This window comes from Humulus lupulus, chromosome 8 (assembly GCF_963169125.1).
Source record: "Humulus lupulus chromosome 8, drHumLupu1.1, whole genome shotgun sequence".
Taxonomy (NCBI): domain Eukaryota; kingdom Viridiplantae; phylum Streptophyta; class Magnoliopsida; order Rosales; family Cannabaceae; genus Humulus; species Humulus lupulus.
Window position 1 is genome coordinate 173,616,984 of NC_084800.1, and position 16,826 is coordinate 173,633,809.

General features: G+C 32.6%; 1 protein-coding gene across 1 annotated transcript; it reads right to left on the reverse strand.

The window, feature by feature from the left end:
* Positions 1-12,536: 12,536 nt before the first annotated feature.
* LOC133798674 (metal tolerance protein 9-like) lies at positions 12,537-16,565 on the reverse strand. Its single transcript, XM_062237110.1, has 6 exons — positions 16,153-16,565; positions 14,557-14,669; positions 14,013-14,258; positions 13,652-13,732; positions 13,198-13,428; positions 12,537-13,098 (listed from the first exon to the last, which is right to left on the reverse strand). Exons 1-6 carry the CDS (start codon positions 16,403-16,405, stop codon positions 12,754-12,756), a joined length of 1,269 nt encoding a protein of 422 aa, XP_062093094.1. The 5' UTR covers positions 16,406-16,565; the 3' UTR covers positions 12,537-12,753.
* Between the last annotated feature and the right edge of the window lie 261 nt (positions 16,566-16,826).

Sequence of the window (16,826 nt, forward strand, 5' to 3'; positions counted from 1 at the left end):
TTCTTTTGCTTGAGGACTAGCAAAACTTTAAGTTTGGGGGTGTGATAACTCTACAAAATAGAGTTATTTTGCCACTTTTTATATGCAAATTGTTGCTTAATTTTTGAGTTTTTAATTAATTTATTAAGTTTTAAAGTAATTTTGAATTTATTAGGTTTATTTTAATTTTATAAATTTTTGTGTATTTTTATAGTTATATTGTTGTAAAATATTGTAGTATAGTTATTTGAATTATTGTTGTTTAGTTAAGGTCAAAAAATCTAGTTTTATTGAACTTAAATGCTAAATTAAATTAAGTTATAATTAATATTTTTAAATAATTAATATGATTTATTTTATACTTAAAAATATTTGATTATGACTTAATTTATGTTTATTTTGTAGGAAATTGTTGTATTGTTGGTGCTTGAAAAGCAAAGAAAAATGAAGGAGAAATTGACATTTTCAAGGAAAAAAAGGAAGAAATTGACATTGTTAAAAAGCTTTGGAAAAGCCTCCCCACCAAAGCCAAGCCAGGCCCGAAGCTCCCCAAGGCCCAATCCGAAAGACATCACCTGCCCAGCTGCTCCCAACCGAATCCTACCCACGCCTGCCAACTCCTCATGGGCCGCCTGCTTCAATCCCCATCCAACAGCCTCCTTCAGTTTCCCAGCCGCCTGGCACCAGGCCCACCACCGAGCCCAGCAGCCTCTGGCCCACGCCAGACCAAGCCTGCCACCAGCAGCCACCAAGCCATTTTTCCCTTGTTTTTCTTGAGCTCATAAATTGCATCTTGTCTCCTTGTGCCTTTTATTTAAAAATACCACATTTTTACTCAAACTTTTCTACACATTTTACCCCAAAATCATCATTACACCTAAAATTTACCCCTATTTTATATTATTATTAATTTAATTAATTTAACCAATTTAATTAATTTAAATTGATTATTTTAATACCCTCATTTTAGCTATAAATAGGGAATTTTCAACACCATTTGGGGGTGCTTAAATTTTGGGTTACCATATTCTCTCTACCATTCTCTTCATCTTTTTCTTCTTTTTTGTCATTTTTTCTATGAGTTTTTAGAGGAAAAATTTGGGGGTTCCTCCTCCAAATTTTCCTATTTATGTTTGTAATTTTTTGGTTTGTAATTTCTATTCTAGTTATGAGTTTCTAATCTTTTTAAGATTATTAAGATGATGATGAAACAATATGTAACTAGATAGTATTTATGTTGTGTGTTGATTTCCCATTTTGCGCAATAAAGTTTTTGGATTTTCTTTCATCTTAAATATCTTGTATTTTTTACTGTTAGAACATATTTACACTTTGTTCTTCATTAGTACAAAATCATAATATTCTTTTATTAAGGTCACTACAAGAAAAAACAGTATTCATAACACTTAAAAACTGCTAACCGGGAGTATTGATAACGCTTCTGAAAACGCTAACATAGCCCCTGTTATTAAAAGTCCTGTCTTTTCTATAACAGTATTTGAATGTTATGTTTGATGTTATCTTAAACTATTTAATAACACATTTTTAGTTGCTATAATATTCAAATAATAACATTTAGTTAGAGTATTTGATTATAAATTTGAAGTTTAATCTTATACTTTATGCATAACACTTTCCAACTGTTATGAAAATTGTTATATTTGATCATTTTATAACGTTTTTAGTTCATTATATTATATAAATAATAACTTTTTGTCCCAATTATAATATATTATACAAAACAACCATAATTATTATAAATTCTCCCAGTAATAACATTATGCATTTTTAATTATTGTAAAAAGTTTTTATTATTGTATTTTGATTAAAAATATCACAATTGATCACAAGTGTAATATTATATAGATAAAAAAAATCTAAAATATTCGATATATATGATAAACAATGAGTATTTTTAGATTTGAAGACGAACTACTTCAAACCATGACACTGTCCACTTCAAAAGTTCTTAATTCTAACTTGAGTTTGAAAGCATGCATAATAAAATTCTATAGTCTTGCACATCCTTTGCTTCAAAAGTAAAAAACAGAACAAAAAGTAAACCATGAAGCTTGCTCCACCGTCCAATTCATCATCCATTCCATTGTGCACTTGTCTTTGCTGTGAGGTTGATTTGCTTAGCTACACAAGAGTTTAAATAGTTAATGCTTAAACTTAGTGTTAATAGTAAACTAAAAGAGTACAAAAAGAAAGAAAGTTAATAACCTCATTACGACTTTATAAGTTGGCCATGCAATTACACTAACTACAACACATAGGCATGAAAGATTGAAGATTTATGCTTGGTAAAATACTCATTAGAAAAGTTAGCTCAAACACTTTATGATTATGAAATGAAAATGCAAATGATACACCAACCAAACATATAAATATATATATATATACAATACAACAACTTAAATGCAAACATATAAATATGGGCAAAATTATTGAGAACATGGCAGGATTCTAAGGCCTCAGACACATAATTCTTTTAAACCCATTTCAGCAAAGAAAGCATCCAAAAAAATGGTACAACATAAACTATTTCAAAACAGAAGAAGAGAATTTTCCTTATTTTTCAAAGGGGAAATAAAAAATATGCATTAGTGAAACCACTTCTTATCACAAGGGGTAAATAAAGTAGGGTTAAACTTCAAAGTCTCCTGAAAGAATACAGATGTTATATGTGTTCTTCTTCTATAGTTTTAGAGGAGAAAATAATAAATAAACATAAGGAAAGTCATTCATTCTAATGCTAGAGTAGTAGCGTATCAAAAAAGATACAAAGCTCATTATCTTCCACTAATTTCTCAGGAATCCAAAGGTATCTATTTTCATCCTTGAGTTCAAATCGTAGTTGGATTATATAATAACTGAAAATAGGCAGCAGACAAAAGGTAGTCTATGAATTGAACTAACACAACATTGGTAAGGAAATAAGGAGACAAGATAGTCTATGAACTGAGCTAACAAAACAATAGAAATTAGGCAAAAGGCACACTATGAACTGAACTAAAACAAACCAATCTATGATCCTGACAAAAATTTGGAGGGAATTGATCATAAAACGCAGTTCAAACAGATTCAAACACATAAATATCTCACATTTATCCTCAAAATACCAACTAGCCCACAAATTTAAAAAAAAAATCTTCAAAATATATCATTAATCATAATCCAAAGTCGTAACATATTAAAACCCCAGTTTTGAACACAAGTTACAAGGTTCTTAATACATATATACAATACAACTGTATCTAGATCAGAATAATTGTCTCCAAATAAGATAAATAGTAAAAGCGGATATAGAACCCATAATTTCTTTAGACCAAATCAAAATAGAGAAATGAGATAAAACATTTGTAAGAAACTCAAGCAAACAAAAATCTAAACCTCACCACAGCAACAAAGAATCTGCTTTCTAATGCAGTAAACATAGGACAAATTATATCCTCAATTAGAATACCAATATCAACATCATGGAAACACAATATCAAAAAAAATATACAGCAAGTTAAATCTGAATATAGCAAACATGGCAGCACAATGTTAGAAAAAATATACAACAAACTTTGAAAAAGTAATGTGAGTCTGCAAAGATTTACATAGAATGAGAAATTTAAATCTACAAAGGTGTTCAATAACTTCAGCACTAAGCCTAGTAAAGTTTGTGTATGTGCATGCAAAAACCAATAAATCAGATAGTTATATAGTGTCCAGCCATAAAACACCAATTGATTCATTTGATGTCCAAATCACACTCTTATAATACCATTCAGAAGCATCCAAAACACATCCAAAGTAAAATTGTTGTACTAATCTTTTCATTTGAGATGTTTATTGCCATGTAGTAGTACAGTTTTAAATAAAGTTGCTTGCCATGTTGAAAATAATTTTCCAATTCAAATAGAAAGGAAAACACAGATTCAAGCTTCCTAAAAACTCATACACAAATTCAAAACATACTGAGTTTATAAAGAGAGCCAATATAAATATTAGAACATGGTAATTTTTAATACCGAACGGTGTCGAGAAGAGAGGAATGGGCATCTGAAATGAGGATCGAGTCAAAACAGAGGGGCTTTCTACCTCACATGCCATCTATTACTTTCCAATCAAGAAAACCACTCATTCTGAAGAACAAAAAAACTCAATCTGATTACTCTATTTTTATGCTTATAGTGTCTCAAACCAAAGAATACAAAATGGATTATATTACTACGCCAATGATACAGGAGAAGACAAACCAGAAAACAAAACTAGGCTGCATAGCACACCACTATCAGAAACAAAATTCCCAAAACTAGCAGCATGTATAGCATGTTGTAAACAGTAAACACAACTAGGATAAACAAACAAACTATATACAGAAACATAAAACACAAAAACTCTAAATCTAAAACCAATATAAAAAACAGAATACCCAAAGATAATGCCTAAGAATAATGGTACAAGTTTAATCATAAATGTGATAATAGACAAATAACAGGGACTTTAATTTAAATTACAACATCACCAAAAGATGAAATAAGACTTAGAAGGCTCTCATTAAGATCTCTTTTGAATAATAAACAAACTATTATTTTGGTATAATGAAGATTGAAAAAGAAAACAGGGACATACGCATAACCAAGAGTGGCTCTACTGATGAGCCCAAGAAGCAAAGAACCTTGAAACAGCATGCTTGGAACCTGCACCAGGTCTCCCGTGGCGTGGACATAAGTTCTTGAACCAGCACAACAACATTGTCCCTGCAAAAGGGAAGGGATTAGTTTTCAACAATGATTTTTTTTTTCTTATTTAGAAAAAAAAAATTATGTCATACTTGATTAAATGCAACAGTCTAAATTTTGCTCTTGCTCTCCCATCCTATATCAAACAATTTGACCAACTTATAAAAAAACTGAGATAAATACATACCATGTTGAGCAATTTGAGATAAATAGTTGGGCCAAAAGGCAATGATTAATTGAGTATTTCAGGCAAAAAGAGAAGTAATAAATCAGATTAACAAATTTAAGAAACATGAAAAATTTAAATTCTCATTTCATAGACAAAAGGATCTCCACTAGTATCCCTTGTTATCTGCAAACACCAATATAATGGTTCGGGACATAAGTTGGAACATACCCTTTCAGATCCCTACAGTGAAGATAAAAATTAATTATAGGTGTTAACTCAAATTTTAATTTTTTGGTATTAATACAGCAGAAAAGTAAGCTTAGCCAAAAAAAAAAAGAGAAAGAAAGAAAAAACAGAAGTTATAACATTACAAAAAAAGGCAATGAGCAAAGGCAGGTCAAGTATTTAATTTAACAGGTCCAGTTTCACACCCAATGCATGTCGCTTGCCAGAGAAGGATCTAAAATTTAGGAAAACATTATCAGGCTAACTAAGTGGGGGTGATAATCTGATTTTATCTATACTGATGTGTTAGTTTTTAATAGAGGTTAGTGAAAAAGCTTCTCACTTTAGGGTAGGCACTATTAAGAATAAGATCATATCCATTCTAAAATATATGCAAATTTCTATATATGCAAATCAATAAAATTACTCGTAAGCAAAGGAGATTACATAGCAAAAAGAGATTGAGGCATAGAGAATGCTTCAACAATTTACACTAGCAGCAATTTATTGTTTCAACAATTTACTAGTTGCTTCATTAACATAGATATGAATATAGTAGACAATTTTATAGAGAGAGCTATACAAAGAAAATGCCAAGTTTGAAGAATTGCTACCAAAGTGAGCAAAGAGTAGCTTCCATTTCATTTATCTAACCATCTATTTCGCTTGAATTTATTCACAAATGGGTGAGAAATACAGTTTTTTCCTGCTATGATAACCATTAACAGCCATAAAATCTGAGTTATTGAAAATAATTAGCTTCGCAACAAGAAAATGAAGAAATAGCAGTGAAAGTAATGTAGCACTTTCTTGTAGTTATTGAAAACCATTTCAGGCAATAGTAGTGAAAGTAACCAACACATATATTAACATCAAAAGAAAATAATTATAATAGAATCAATGATATTACCTCAAGATCTTAATCATATTAAGTCACACAATAGCATAGTGAAAAGAGCTTACCCCACAGCTCAACAACATTTTCCAATTTCTAAAAACAAATTCTGAAATAGAATTGAATAGAGAGAAGTTAGGGCAAGAGATTGAAATAAAATAGAAAGATTCAGATTTTACCCAAAATTACAGAAAAAAAAAAAGATGAGAGACTTGGATTTCTAGAGAAAATCTAAAATGACAGAGAGAGGCTCAAATTTTACACCTCAAATATGAAATGTTGAAATGAGATAGATAAATGCTTCAATACAAGGGAAAAAATTGCAGAACAGAGCTTGAAATGAGATTGGCCTTCTTTTTATTGTTCTATGCAATTTTTTCTAGTTATTTGTTTCAAGTTAAACTCCTTCACACGTCCTTTCTCAGTCATATCACAATGCCTAAGTACCACTAGACAAGGATTCCAAACATTTTTTAAACCAAGTAATCTATATTCATAATTCTACTTTGGTTAGGAGTGCCCAACAAGAGTAATAGTTGCACACTTAATTGCTACATTGTGCCTAAAGAGATGAAATGATAAAAGAAAAATTATGCCAGACATAAAGAGTATAAGAAAGTGAAAATGATTTATATTTGGAAAGACAACCAAAAAAAAAAATTACTTTTTGATTCATAATTAAGTTGCCTAGACATAATTAAGGAATTCATCACAGCACAACATCAATATGAGAAATGAAAAAATAAAATTAGGAATTTTGAAATCTTAAATTTCATGGAAAACAAACAACAATCAATTTCACAAAAAATAAGAATCATCAATTCAGAATTAACAAGCAAAACTTAAAAAAATACATGAAAGAAAATATTTGAGAAAAGCTATACAAAATATGCTGTGAAAAATTGGGCCCTCTTAAGAGAAGCTACATAAACATTCAGCACATACATTGAATATAATAACTTCAGCATTGAGCCTAGGAAAGTTGTGTATGTGCATGCAAAAACCAATAAATCAGATAAACTCAGACTGCTAGATCGTTGTGTAAGTTATTTTAACTAAACAAAAAGACAAAACAAATAAACTCTTACTGCTAGATCATTTGCAAAAATCAAATAATGTTTGCATTAGATATCAAAAGGATTTTAGATCAAGGTTATATGTACAGAGAAGATTCACTTCATCATGGTGAGCTCTAGATTTTATAAGTGTGTCCATTTCTATTAATAAATCAAGTTCAAACACACACTCAATTGAAATTTGTAATGTGTCTTGACAAAAATTGATTGGCTCGGACAATATTCAATGCAACAATAGATTTTTCTGATTTATAATAATTGACAGCAATATCGTTTACTAATTTGAAATGAAACTTACAACAAATTTTTCTTATTTACTAATTGGGAGCATAAGCACATTGGTCCATTTAAGATGTAAATTTTACATGATAAATCAGTAATGTAGATAATACTAATCAAAGGGAACATACATACCCAACGTGTAACATTCTCAATAGAGTCCACCATGCAGTGAGCATAATCATAAATTGGATAGACCATCAATTATATTAAAAACCAGTACAAATATTAACAAGATTAAACCTGAACTAAAGGGGAAAGGGCTTACCTTCATCAGCTACAGCAAAAGAAACTATAAAAAACAAAAGCAATAGCACAAACCAAAGAAATAACCATTAAGAAAAACCAACAAATTAAAGCCCACTTAAAGGATCTTAAAGAACAATACGAATTGAGTGAGCACACAAAAATGTAGAACCATAGAGTCTACTTCAAACCCAGAACCCCAAATCTGTTTTTTTTTTTTTTTTTTCCCTTCAAATGCAAACCCCAAAACTGAAAAAATAAGAACCAATCCTAACCAATAAACTAAATCAATTTCATATAACACAACCAGACCTAAGCCAAAAATTGGTAGAAAAATATTAATAAAAATCATAAACTCTTTGTCAATGTCGAAGGAGAAATAAAGATTACCCTTTTTATTTTGCTATTCTTCAACGAGGGAAAAGAGTGAGAGAAAGTGCAAAAAGAAAAAAGCATATGCAAAATAATCTAATGATCCGCAAGTCATCTCTTTTGCCAAACAAATTGAAACAAAGAATGAAAAAATCGCTTTTTAAATCAAAGAAAGACTCACCTCAACTACTGCGTGGAAGACATCAGCCCTGACAAAAATCCCACCAACCCTCCAAGAATGGCGACCTGATTAGCTTGAACAAGTAAAAATCCCATAAAAATTGAAGCTTTGAAAAACCCCCAGAATCCTTAAACTGAATAAATAAATAATCCCAAATTCAAAGCTCAAATGCTAGGTCTTATCAACTACAATACACAAATTCTTAAAACTTGAGACTCACAGCAAGAAGAAGGGATTCTTTAGCGGTTAACCTCTCCATTTCTTGGGCGTAAGCGGCTGGAGCTCCTCCCTGTACAGCCTGCTGGACCATTGCTCTGCAAGTAAATCTCCGTCGGAGTCGGCGAAACATGGGGAGGGAAGTTGTGGTAGATGAGACGGAGGAAGACAACGAACAACAGGAACAGATTGTAGAGACAACAGATAGCTGGTACAAGACCGTGGTAGACCCACGAGTCGAGCCACGCCGTAGACCCACCTCCGCAAGCGCCGTCACACCCACGAGGGAGCCACGCCGTAGACCCACAAGTCGAGCCTCCCTGTCACACGACCCAAGCCGCAGGCCCCATCACCTTGTTACACACCTGCAACAAACAAAGAGAAAGAAAGAAAGATTGAACGAGCGAGAGGGAGGGAGTTACTGAGTATGAGAGAGAAACAGAGGAGGCGTGTAGAGTAATTAGGGAGATTGCATTTGTCTTTCATTTGGCGCCTGTGTATTTCATTTACCGCCCATTTTCATTTCATTTAAGTAAAATGTCCGTGTCTTTTCTATTACCATGCGAAAATAGCACTTTTTAAAATATGTTATATTTTAATGTAATATATGGGCATAATTGTTGTAGTGGGTGTGACATTAAATTGTGCACATCAAATGCTTAGAACAAAAATATTATGTTTTGCCTTATAAATAATATTCATTGATTTATTTTTTATTTCATTAGATTGATTTACATTAAATACTTTGAAATTATAATTTTAAAAGTGAAGATAAATCCTAAAATTCTATAATAATATGTGCTTAAATAGAATATCTAATTTGAATAAGTGATAGTTGATTAATTTCTACTATTAATGAAACTTGGGAATCAATGTACTTATAAATATTATTGAACTTATATTTTGTGGATTCTAATACATTAATAATCTTACTTTACCATCTTGATTTCTACTATTAATTTATTTTTATATATTTTTTCTTTAATTTCTTTATTATTATCTTTTATTTTATTGTCATTATACAAAAATCTCGTCAATCTTTAGAGCTAGGTAAGAATTTACTAATTTTGGTTTAAAATAGTTTTCTTTTTTAGTTTAGACAACTCCTTTAGTTTCAATCTCGTGCTTACACGAACACTATATTTCATATACGATTCGTGCACTTGCGAGTTATAAATTTTTAAAACATACCTGTTTAGGGTCCATCATGCTCATCACTCCAAGCCCCGAAGTCATCTTGAAGAGGGGCGCAATGTCGTTCTTCTTCCAGCGGAGGTTGGGCAATAAGGATGTTAATCCCCATCTCGATCCCGCGGCTCAGCAGTATCTTGTTCACCTTCCCTTGAGTCGTTATTCGGGACATGATGTGCTCGGCCTCGAAAAAGGTTTCAGGGTCGACAATAATCTCCCTTTCCACCACTGGGGCCGAAGTGAGGAATAGGAGATTAGAACGCGATCTGCTTGCCCTTATTCTTGTTTTAGGTAGAGGAGCTCACGACATTTTTCTTTAGTTGGGCCATGATCTAGCTCGTCTGGCGACAAAGCGGCCTATTAGTGTCAACTTAAATAATGCCTAGCTACGGCGATAAAGGTACGGTGACCCAAGGGTTTGAGTGCAGTTTATTTAATCCAAAATCTACACGAGATAAGTTATGTAGTAGCACCCACGCGTATTGCCACGCACAGTCCTTAGTCATGTGCTACAGACTGAAGGAATTCCCTGATACTTCGGGATTCGTGCCAAGCCCGTCACCTTTTTTAAAATGGTTTAATGCAAAATCGCTGAAGGAATCGTAACCCTTAAGCTACCCCATTTTGAACCTTAAAACCCTTAAACTTCCTACACAAAAACAACCAATCCAAATGCTAAATCATATGCCATACCCTTTTCAAAACCCAAAAATCTACCCATTTCTTACGCACATTATTCCTAACCAAGCCTAATATTGTGTTCTTGGCCTAACACTAAACTCTACTAAGTTTAAACATACCCAAAGTAAGAGATTGTACTGAAAACATTTGCGAAGTAAGAGGAACTTAGTAAAAATAAGAGTGAGAAATCTAAACCAAGTATAGAAACACTTAAAGTTCTGGTGGTTGAGGGAAATAGCTATAGCTCCGATGAGAGTCGCCTGAGAACTTCTGAAGAATGGAAGGAGGGCGAAGGGTTCTGAAGTTTTTGAGAGAAAAAGGGAAGTTTTGTTCTGAAAGGATATTTTTTTGAATGCAAAGGTGGTGAAGTTTAGGCCTGATCTTCCTATTTATATGTAAGTTTCAGGAATTAATTTGGGCCATCTGATCGGGTCAGCTCGGGATCTAAAGGCCAAGATTAAATAACCCCTGTGGTGGCAAAAAGTTGACAGGACAGATGTCCCAGTCCTCGAAATCCTAACAGATGCCAATTGTAGACGGCCACGTGTGTTAACACTCCAATAGTGGATGGGCACAATTTCGCACGATGGAAGTCTAAAAGCCCCTACTGTGTGTGTCAGAAAATGATGTCATGCACGAGCAGGAGCTTGAGAGGAAAATGTTGTACCCTAAAAATAAGTATGGATTCAATCACTCAGCTGGGGGTACAGGTGTCAGAAAAATACATGGAAAAAGCAGGCAAGTAGAGCATCTAGCTAACGTTGATGTGAGCAGCTCGAGTTAGGACTTGGCAGATCGCCTCGCAGGACAATAATCCAGTTCAAGACATGTAATGGCCAGATCTCCTTTAGGATGCTCTGAACTTAATCCAAACTAAATTCCGGACACTCTTCGATCATCAGCTCGATGAAGATGTTCTGCTCGTGGAAACCTGGTCATGGCGCACAGTGAAGGATCATGAAAGACTTGGAGGCTCTTTATACGATCATCAATGCACAGGCTGTATTATACATTTATTGCCCGAGATAACGGGAGTAATTTCCATAGGCAATCGTATCCCTATGTAAATGAAAATTATCTCAATTGATTGTTTACCATATTTATGCACACGGTTTCCCAAACCTGTCCTGGAATATCCACTATAAATATCAGAGATAATGGACAGAAAAAGGGATCGCTTTTTGTAATACAAAAAGTCTGCAGAAATTGTGAGAGAATAATATTGTCTCGTAGACTAGGTGAATTTTAACCACCGAACCACGTAAAATTGTGAGTGTGAGAAGTTGTTCATATAGTTCCTTACGGTTTAGAAAGGAGCATTAATATCTTTCTTATTGGATTTCTTAATCTACTATTGGGAAAAAAAAACCGCGTCAATAATATTCTAATCATTATGTAGATCGTGAGCTAAAGTAGGAAAATATTCGAAATTCAATTGATCAAAAAATTCGTTGGAATGAATCTAGACTATAAGTCTGTCCAAGTATACTATCTGTTGAGTTAATATCCCAATGTGTCACAGCAGAATGTGAGAGACTGATAGAATTTTTTAAATAAAGAATTTGTGCAATTCTTTTTGTAATGTTTGCAGATTTTGTGGACTAGTTTGAAAGACCATTTCAACTATAAATAAAGGACCAAGCAGCCACAAATTTTTAGCTCTTTCACTTCTCATTTTTTAATATCATTTGGATTTTTTAGAGAGTTTTTTTGTGAGATTAAGAGTGGAAACATTAATCTTGTGTTTAGGAGTTGTGTAGCTTCTTTTTGTAATAATATATTTCGTGTAGAGGCAGGTGTCATCCATTAATAACGAGTTCAACAATCTTTGAGAGAAGATTTTGCTAAGACTTTCTTCGGGAAGAAGAAAGCATTCATCAATCTTTGAAGGGAGTTCAAGAGCATTAGTGTGTCATCGAGAAACTGGATTTGTTGAAGGGTGTACAAAATCTTGTGGCATAAGTATAGAGGGAGTCTATCTATGTATAAGTCAATTGTGATTTTGTACTTTGTGATACCTTACTTATCAATTTCATCTCTAGGCGTGGCTACAGGGCCACTAGGTTTTTCGAACCATGTAAAAAATCTCTTGTGTTGATTTTTTTTTATACTCGTTTTTTTATTTATATAATAATCTATTCAAACAAGTTGCTTAGTTGTTAGATCAGATTCTGTCAAAATAACTTAATTACTGTTCCACAATCTATCAAGTTATTTAATTTAATCACTTGGTAATTACTAAAATACGGAATTTCAATTACAAATCTAATAATAATTCTGTGTACTCGAGAGAAAAATAACAAATATAAAATTGATCAACCAAACTTTAATTAAATAGCACAAAAAGCATAATGGTTTGATCTACAAAAAGGTAAAATGAAATAGCAATATTAGAATTTCATTCATACAAGAAAGAAAAAAAGCCAAACATAAAAATCAGCAGCTTATTATTCATAGACTTGAAAGTTTGAATTGATGATGAATGTCGTGATTGTCCTTGTGATCCATCAAACCTTTCTCTTGTGTTCTGGCCTGTGAGTAAACTCGAAATCGATATGAACAAAAGCTCTTTCTACCTCGGGGAGCTGTTCGAGCTTCTCTTGCAGGGTCTCGCCTATGTCATGTGCCTCGATCAGAATCATGTCTTCTGGGAGGACTATGTCAACCTCTACAAAGTAATGAGAACCGAATGTATAAGCTCTCACCGTGTCGATATGCTTGATTGCTTTGTGGTGATTCCATATCAGATATGTTAGCTTTGCTAGAAAATCTGGTGGAGCTGTTCTTCCAATCAGTGACCAAACATTCTCAATCACAGTTCTTGCCCATGTGTTCATTGTATATAGTGCTATCTGAATCACATTGCCAAAAAAAAGAGGTAATATCAGTGAAATTCACTAGTACAAAATATGGAAGATAATTGTATAAAACCGAAGTAAAAACTTTCTCACAATGAGAGCTCCTGTAGGATCAATCCACCAGGAATATCGGACGGCTAGGACGGCTGCTGCTAAACCGACTGAATTAGTAACAACGTCGAAGAAATGATCTTGTGCATAGGCTCGAACGATTTCATTTTTAAATCTTCGACAGTAAAGCATAAGGAAAAACTTCACTACTGTGACTGAAACCATTATCCCTATCATCCATTTCTCTTCCTCAATATTCATTTGCGGTGCTGACTGTAGATTTATATGTTAAGAAGATGTAAACACACTTTTCTATGTCCAAAAATTCTTATAACGCAATCAACATAAATATGGCATTTTGTCTTAATTAAACGTATTTATTTGACTGATGATATAAGATCAATATAACGTATTACATAACTGAAATTTCTTTACAACTAGAGAACAGAAAGAAAAAAATAGAAACAAAAAAACTAAGGAAAGAAATTTGACATACTTTTGTGACGAGATGCCGAATGGACTCGAGCAATATTTGCAAGCCAAGAGTTGCCATTACAGATGCAAAAACAATGATGCCCTGCATATTTGAGTTTAATTGGCATAAGACTACTTTTCCATATGTTTGAAAGAAAAGACAAATAGTCATATGGGAAGTAGCCAAAATTAAAGCAAGTAACAAAAGGTTATATTTACACAAGCTTTTGAAACTAAAATATATTACCAGTTGACATGTGAGATGAGACTGTCTGACCTTAAATCACATGTTATTTTTAGTTCATATAGTGTTGTTCTCCAAACTATTTGGTAGCCCTGACATTAATTCTGGATAAAACAAAGTAGTAGAAGTGGAAATATACCAATGGTTGCATACGATTCTTTCCAATGGGATAGTTATAGTGATTTGGGTTTTTCATGGAGTAGGCAGTGAACCACAGTATAAAGCCAGACAAGAGATCCAATAGGGAATCCAAAGTTGAGGCAATCACAGCTAGTGATTTGCTCTCAATTGAAGCATAAACTTTCGCTGCAAAAAGAACTAAATTAGCTATGTTTGATGCATTCACTGCAAACCTCTCACTCTTTGCTAACTGCTTCACTTCATCCTGAAACCAAACATAAACAAATAAATAAAAGTGTTCAGTAACAGTAACAGTAGTTAAAATAGGTTCATATTGTCACATTTAACACAATTTGAGGCTTACTCATCAAATGATTATGTGCTTATACAAATGAACTAAATACACTCAAAAGCAGTTCTATATATCTGTGTCCATTTCTTAAAGATCACTTAATCTCCTTTATTTTCAAGTAATAATTGTCAAAAGAGACATAAAGAAAATTAAAATTACTTTGCACTAATTAATAATTTTGATTTCAAAACTAATCTAAGATGGCAACAACCTCAGTTAGACTTTCAGGGAAGCAGCCCATTTCAGTCATGATCTCCATCTCATTGAAGCCTTCAAGAAGCCTTTCTTGCTGTTTATAATATTCTGCAACTTTGTATTGTTTCCCTAAATATATACAAAATAAATGAATGAATAAATTGTGTACAAATTTCTTTAATAGTTCTTGAAATCATATAAATGTTATAAGGTTCTTTGTGTACAACATCACATGATGTGATGTGCTTATATGTGGATAAATTTAAAAATGACTTTTTTATTATAATTTAATAAGTAATATTGGATTCTATCAAGTGTCATGTGATGTTCAGTTATGTAAAGTCCCTTGCAGCAACACTCTAAAGAATAAAACTAAGAATTAGTAATGAGTGTGTCCCAACACTTCTTTTGAGATTTAAGTATTGTAGGGACAATTTTATTTTGTCAAAAGGTGAACATATCACATGGTTAAAATGGTTATAATTGATTTCATATCATTCGTGTGTAATATTTATAGTATATTAATTTGTAAACAGCTTGAGCCATAAAAGTTAATGCATCTTTGTATTTTTATCTCTATTAAGCTTTGATATAGATTGTGAAAGCCATGTCATCAACCAGATTAAATGTGTGACCATTCTTGCGCCTACTTTCCAAATTGCACCATAATAATTGAGCAGGAGAAACACTAAAAAGGAACTCATGATGAAAATGAGTTATCTGTATGGATATGACTAAACCACTCAAGTTGCATCATATGCACATACATTATAATAGATACCAATTTGATTATTCATTCAAAATTCTCGAACCATTATCACCCACTAAATCATCAAATCAATAAATATGTAAAAGATAAATGTAACATATATATATGTATGAATATGCGAAGTGAATAAGCCATTATTAAAAGCTACATACATAAAGTCTTACCTAACACAAAACAAATAATTTCAAATCCATTTATTCTTATTTGAACGAAACAAAGTTGAGTGTCAACTAAAGATGAAGCCAAACAGAAAAGACAGAACAATATTAGTGGACACACTAAGACACCACCAACAAAAGCAAATACAATGTCTATGTGCACACACAATTACAAAACAAAAACTAAGAATATCCAAAACCCCAGAAAAAGTTAGGACCAGCAATTACACCAAATCAAACCTTCAAATCCAGAACTAACAATTGTATATTCCACAAAATTACAAAATAATAATAACATCTGTCACAAGAAAATGTTGTTTGCATATATTTATATTGTATATACATGTACATGGATATTTGGTCCTATAAATTATTTAAGAATGATTTTTCCTATGTTTGCAAACTGTGATCAAGATAATATACTACAAATTGATATAGTAATAAATGGTTTTATTCTCCTAATTTCCTTTCAAAGTTGATGTGATTATAAATTAATGCTGATATGCATTTGCAACATTTTCAGATACAATTAATCAAAGTTTGAAAAAAGAAGAGATTGAATTACAACCCTATATATATAAAAGTCCAAAAGGAAAAAAAAATCTGAACAAAGTACACTTGTCATGATCGCCTGAATTAAAATCTCTTAAATAAAGAAAGAAAAGAAATATATATATATATATACCTGGTGTGCGAAGTAAGCGGCGGAAAGCCAAGGAGCAACGTCCGCCGTTGTAGTGGGAACTGCCGTGGTCCGGCAATTGGAAGTCACTGAGGTCGAGCCTCCAAGAACTGTTTTCCGGCGAAAGACCGGCCACGTCGACAGGCGGAGATGGGGAGAGAAGTGGCTCTCTTCGGTTGCATTCGTCCACCATCGGCGGCGGAGTGTTATTACCACTCGCCGTACTTCCTCCTCTCTTGGTACTCAAATTCTCCATTTGGGGTTCAATACTAATTAATTTCTCGATTAACCTCTCTCTCTATATGTATTCGAACATACACTCAAACTCAGATAGAATGAAATAAGCAAGTTTTTGGTTACGTGATATATTTATATATGTATAATATATATTGCTTGTAGTTGTTTCTGTTTGGGATTTTTTTTTTCTTTTTTTACTACAAAAAAGTTGGCTTATAATAATCTTTCTTTTTAAAGAGATTTCATACCCTTGCATGAAAAGATAAGGGAAAAAGAAATAATTATTTAATCAATTAAAAATAAAAAGAATTGTGGAACTACCTCCACTTACTACGTCGAGGTAGACATATGTCACTCTATATAACCTCCACTTAATTCTTAAGATTTACGTGTTTTTTTGTTGGGGAGGACTTATGTGACGTACTCTTTGTACAACAATC

Coding starts and splice junctions, on each gene's coding strand:
- LOC133798674 (XM_062237110.1), bottom strand. CDS start 16,405: ATGGAGAATTTGAGTACCAAGAGAGGAGGAAGTACGGCGAGTGGTAAT. Junction 14,259..14,556: donor TCCCTGAAAGTCTAACTGAG/GTTGTTGCCATC, acceptor GTTTGGTTTCAG/GATGAAGTGAAGCAGTTAGC. Junction 13,733..14,012: donor AGAATCGTATGCAACCATTG/GTATATTTCCAC, acceptor TCAAATATGCAG/GGCATCATTGTTTTTGCATC.